This window comes from Nilaparvata lugens, chromosome 1 (genome assembly GCF_014356525.2).
Source record: "Nilaparvata lugens isolate BPH chromosome 1, ASM1435652v1, whole genome shotgun sequence".
Taxonomy (NCBI): Eukaryota; Metazoa; Arthropoda; class Insecta; order Hemiptera; family Delphacidae; genus Nilaparvata; species Nilaparvata lugens.
The window spans coordinates 83,670,559-83,676,704 of NC_052504.1; the positions used below are offsets into that span (position 1 = coordinate 83,670,559).

At 30.9% G+C, this 6,146-nt stretch overlaps 1 protein-coding gene across 1 annotated transcript in view; it reads left to right on the forward strand.

The window, feature by feature from the left end:
• Nucleotides 1-3,620, forward strand: part of LOC111060577 (probable G-protein coupled receptor CG31760) — a 47,936-nt gene extending 44,316 nt beyond the window's left edge. The window contains exons 13-15 of the mRNA XM_039445601.1: nucleotides 723-828; nucleotides 1,621-1,764; nucleotides 2,811-3,620. Coding sequence (XP_039301535.1) covers nucleotides 723-828; nucleotides 1,621-1,764; nucleotides 2,811-3,023 — 463 coding nt within the window. The 3' untranslated portion in view covers nucleotides 3,024-3,620. The remainder of the gene's footprint in view (nucleotides 1-722; nucleotides 829-1,620; nucleotides 1,765-2,810) is intronic.
• The last annotated feature ends 2,526 nt before the right edge of the window (nucleotides 3,621-6,146 follow it).

Here is a 6,146-nt window from a genome sequence, read left to right on the forward strand (position 1 = left end):
TCCTATAACAAAACATTCAAATAATTTGAAGTGATATGGGAAAATTGCACAACTATCAAACTGAATGGGGCACTATTCCTTGCATTCTACACTTTATTTCATAGATGTGTAAATCGAATTCTAGAGGGCACTACACTCACATTTTATTCACTTTATAGTATGATCTTTCATCCAAGTTCAGATTTTCACAAGAAGCACAGCATGTCAATTGCTAATGCAAACTTTTTTAAAAATTTCGCATTCTCTAAAAGAGCCAATATAGAACTGGAATGGAACATCCTTTTTCAACTGTGGTTAATTAAAGTTTTGTAGATTCCCTACTACACTCATTACCCAACATTTAGCAATAAATGAGTGTAAAATAATTGATTTGGAAATATTTTTAACATAATTTCAGCATGTGTGCATCAAACTAGAGCATCATGTTGGTTTGAATAATGTTTGTGGATTTGAATAATGAAGTATTGTAATGATATTACTATTATCATCAATCAGTATAATAAATTTTGGATTCAAGAAGAAAATTATGGATCAAGGAATTCTGAAAACTTACTGTTTATACAAAAAATATATACAAAGCTTTTATCAAGTGAAAAAAATAGTGATTGTGTGGAAGAATCAAGATATTCATAAATGAAAAAATAAAGGAAATAAGTAGGCTATATAATTCAACTTACTATTATTATTTTATAAAAATAATGTTGTCATCATTTTTTTCACAGCTTGTTCCTGTTCCCGCATGCAGGACCTGACATCAAATATCTCCTAGGATTCATTAGAACACAACTAAGTACTTCAGTCACTGTTGCTTTAGTTTTTGGACCCAAGGTGAGTTTAAACTGATAAATCTTTGAATTTCATTCAGAGGGAATGAATTGGATTTCTGGTTAATTTATAGGAATGCGATAGGAAAAGATAAAAAAATAGTGTGTTCAATTCAAAACAGTGATAAGACTATGAAGGAAAATTCATATGCTTGTCATCTATTAAAAATGATTTATTATTATTTAATTTATAACAACTACGAAATTTGATGAAAACTATCTGCACTTATTATTTTGAAAGTAGCCTACTCTCTTAGTATCTCTTGAAACATTCTCATAATATTTTTTTTTAGAAAATATATATTTTTAGAGTAACATTTCTGTCTAGTTCAACGTAGACCTACTCCACCAACAATAGAACAACTCTATCCTGAAAAATATGCAATCTTGAAGAGAAATAGAACCAACAAAAATGTAATATTTCAGAACGATCAATAATTTTTTAAAAAATTGGATCGTAATCACGCAATGAGGAGTCTCATGAAACTTATCTAAGCAATCAGTCAAAGTAGTCTCTATAGAACCAAATATTTTTGGACCAGATTATAGAGATGAAGATAGATAGATGAAGGATTGCTGATTTCATAAGTATCTTCTGTTGCCTTTACATCCATCTACTATTCTATCCATCTATTACTATCTAGTATTTTTACAAAGTGGTATTTTCTCTCTAATCAGCTTATTAATTACTGTCTGCTGTTAATATTATTCGATAACCAATATTCATTATGTTTATTTTTATTCAACTAACATAATTATTAAAATATATTTCAAAACCCTATCACTTTATTTGTAGGTGTTGCGTGTATTGCGTGGCCAAGGGGATCAGTGGGACAACAGAGCGAGAGCGCGAGGAGTGACAGCTTCGTTCTCTCTCAACGGCATCGGACTTGTGCCTGACGAAGCTCCTGATCTTTACCAGGAAAATGAAGAACTCAAGGTGAGTTGACACACTGATTACCTATCCTGCAGGCTTTTATCATTCCTATCGCCAATCAGCCAATCAGCCTACAGTATAGGCTCAAGTTATAATATAATCTCATGATAATTTGCGAATATGATACAAATGAGAGATTTTATGATTCTCCATACCAGTCAAATGTGACAGAAAACTGAACTAAAATTGAAAAAAAAATATTTTAAAAAACCAAGATGTTATTTCAGTTTTCAGCTCCATAACACTAACGATATTTATTGTCTTATTAGGTCTTCATATTTTTAGTGAATTTTATTTTGAAAACATGTAGGCCGACCGTTATTATTTGATTTTCTCAATGAATAATTCAATGCATTTGATTTTCAACCTCAATTTCTTCTATATTGAACATTGTTATAAATAGCTGATTATTTAATATGAAATTTTACTATAAAATCCCTCGTTTTCAGGTATGGTATTTGAAGCACACAATTAAAACTAAAAAACACAACATATATTTTGATAATCCACAAAATATTTAGGTAAGAGTTAAGCCAAAATCTATCACAACTCGATTCTTTGCTGAATTTGTTTATAGTGGTACCACTTGATGAGAGCCAAGTAGTGGTATGGAGGTGCAGAACTAAGATTTGCAATCTAGGACATTAATAAAAATGAACTGCAATTTTGACGCCTTAATTTCTTCACTCAGGAATTATATTTATTACACAAATTTGAACTGCATAGATTTTATTCACATCCCAAGTAGCAAAAACATATTTTTTAAATATTAATTTAATATTGTTCAATATTGTAAAAATATTGATAATGAAATATCTTGTAAACATTGTCTAAATATATTTACAATATAAAACAATATTATCTTAAAAATATTTTTTCGTAAAGTATATTTTGTATACAATTATCAAATTAATATGAACTGCATGAATTTTATTCGTATTGTATACAATTATGAAATTAGCTGAACATGCTTGAACCGAAAACTATCTGTCCAATACAAAAAAAGGTATCAATACAAATTATTTAAACAAACCTTTAAAAAATTGCAGGAGGAGATACAGAAGCTAGCCGGACAGATAGAGTTCATGAAGATCGTCCAGATGGAAGTGAACAACAGGCACCTTAAGCCAAAGCAGGGTAGCTACTTCAGCTCGGCCAACACGTCGATCGTGTTGCAGAGTCCAGTCTGCCGGCCGTCGGGCAGTCTCATCATCGGCAAGGGCGCCGCCTCCATCAGTGACGACACCGACGAACGCGTCTGACTAGTGGTCCGCACGAGGGAGGTCTGGTTATGATGGTTTCGCTTCTTAATCGCTCTTCACATTCAGTTCTCTATCACATTCTGAGCTTAATATGATACTCATATTCTGACCTCGGCTGATTTCATAAAGGCAGTATACACTACCATAGAATAAGGACCAAGCCACACGAGTCGTTTTTCCAGTCAGCAAGAGAGACAGGAAGCTCTCCAATTGGCTGGTCAGGAAGCTCATTCGATACTCTAACCTCAGAAGAAGGAACACAGGAGAAGAAGGAGTATGTTCCTTCCTTCGTGCTCCAATCCAATCAGCCAATCGGAGAGCTTCCTGTCTGTCGTGCCGTCTGAAAAGACGACTTGTGTGGCTTAGCCCTCACCAATCTAGGTCAACTCTAGATTATTCTATGACACCACCTCTACTTTCAAGCTGCTCTAAGCTTGGGAGAAATGTGATGATGGTAGCGGTTGATTTAAAATCGATCGATTTAGGTGCATACAGACTTATGCGCCACGAACACGCGGATTTCACTCTCCATCAGCTATCTGTATTTGTACAGAGACAGTAAGATACATATATTGACTAATGAGCACAGAGTCAGCTGATGAATTGATATGGAATTCGATTATGAAGAATTCCGTTTTTGAATTTTAGAAAATCGTGGATTTACAATATTACACACCTAATACCTATCACAGATAGGCCTAATATGAAAAATGAATACTAGGACGATGTGTAGAAAAAAATTCAATACCGCAGTCTTTGAATTTCATGTAAAACTAGCTGAATTCTCTACTAGAGGATTATATAGGTATTATATTATATAGGTATAATATATATACCTATATATTATATACCTATCTGACTTGACTTGATAGTATAATTGGAAGTATGGTACAGTATATAAAATGGAGTAGTAGACTTAGTATAATTTTGAATTGAAACTATTGAAAAATAACAGACAATTATCTTATTTATGAGTTTTTATACAATTTTCCAATTGCCTTGATAACACTGTAGTAAACGCATATAACTTTATTCATTGAAAAAATGTTTGATTAAAAGAAATATATAAAAGAGTTTGAATGGAGTTGATAAATGAATATGAAAACTTTAATCCATTTGATAGATGAACATGATAATATTATTCTTATAATATGATGGTAGTAATTGTCATAAATTTTGCCACATTAATTAATATGAGTCAATATTGTCAATGAGAAATACTGTCAAAAATTACATGTCAAATTCAAGTGCTCACTCAAAATTCATCCAAAAACCCTAGAAAGCGATGGAAGAAAATTTTCTAAAACATCTTCATATAAAGTATAAGTCTTCAATTTCAATTATAAAGGAGAGATTTATAGATACTCCATGAATGGAATTTGATATTTCTATTAATGAGTGGTAATATTATAAATTTACCAACATGACTGTTCAGTAAATGTAAGTGTTACATTGTTGTAATGATGTTTAAAAATTTTATTAGAAGTTATTTTTGTTGAACTGTAGCTAGATTATATTTTTTGAAAATATTGTTTCCTGTTATAAATATGTAAATTATATTGTTTGTTGAATCTATGGAAGCGCGAAGTTTTATTAATTATGTGCAAAACGGATTATTTGCAGCATTTTTCACTATCAATAAATCAACTCTGGTTCCTTTCATACATATTATATTTTGTTGTTAAAATTTATGAAAAAGTCATGCTACTATATTCTTTTCATCGTTGTAAATGCTAAAATTCTAATGTAACATTTTATCTTTTGTAAAAGTGGTCAATTGAAAATGAATTTAAATAACATGAAACTACCAATTATTGTATAAAATTATTTTCTATCATTCCATGATATTGATATTTTATTGTGATAGGTGGTTAAACATTTCATGATCCGGGACATAGTTTTTTCCAGGAAAAAATGAGTTTCAATAGTTTATCGTTTCTAATAGATCTTATATGATCGTGCAGAAAAACGGTAGAGCATTTCTTTCATGGATGAAATTATTATTTTTGAGATTATTATTTCAAGAAAGTTTTGGAATAAAAACAATCAATCATATAAGAATGAATCCTCATAAAATCTTCCAGTTCGATTAAGGCCCTTTAAACATTCAAATAAAGATGGAATAGGAATTGTATTGGATTGCTATTTTCAATTTCGAATCATGCAAGTATTTAAATTAATAAAAAGCAATGAAATCAAGAGAGTGGCATTAATCAAAACAGATTTATAATAATAGCAGATACTCCGTGCAAAGTGAATCATGATCATTAAGAGCCTTAATTAGATGAAAAGTGTGTGCGAATATCTGATAATGGAACTATATACAAATTCACTTAAATCACAATATGAATTTTCTGTAGTGATATTTCTGAAATATTATACATCGGCTTCAAAGAATCGTTCAGTTGATTTGTTCGACTCACAAATACCATGGGGAAAGCAAACTTTGCTTGAGGAAAGTCAAAGTATCACTGTGGAAATAGGCTACTCAAGTTTTGACTGAAATGGAGGCTTTTAATTATAAACATCCATGTCTAAGTTTCCATCTGAAAAGTTTACAATACAGTTGAAATATACCTTACATATAAGTTAATACGTTAGTGAATTTTTTTGAATAGAACATGTTGCATTTGCATACATTCCACATGACAGATTTGCTAGCTTTATCTGTAGTACCTACACATTTAAGGGTCGCCGTCTTTCTTCTCCATTGCATCACTAGGTGATTTTTGGAATAGAGAACGCTCCAACATTTCAATGTATAAGGATATTTAAAATGTGATGATCCTTGATAAAAAAAGCATAATTATCATTCCATGTGAATATAAATCACTGAACGGTATTTAAAATAAATATGAAGTTACCTCATTTCTATGTTTTTTATTTTTTAAAAGATATGAAGTTACTTTTATTACTCAGTTACCTTCATCGAGTTTTAGTTGCTTACCACTCTTGGGGTGAATAGTATATGCAAGTGTTGCTTCCGAATGGAGTTTGTGAAAGAGCCATCGTATTCAAATGCTTAATTATTTATTCTAGTCTGGTTTAAGCATTACGTATATTATACGAGTCACAGTACCTTGAAAAATAATTATAATTTTAATTTTAGAGCCCTTCATTGAG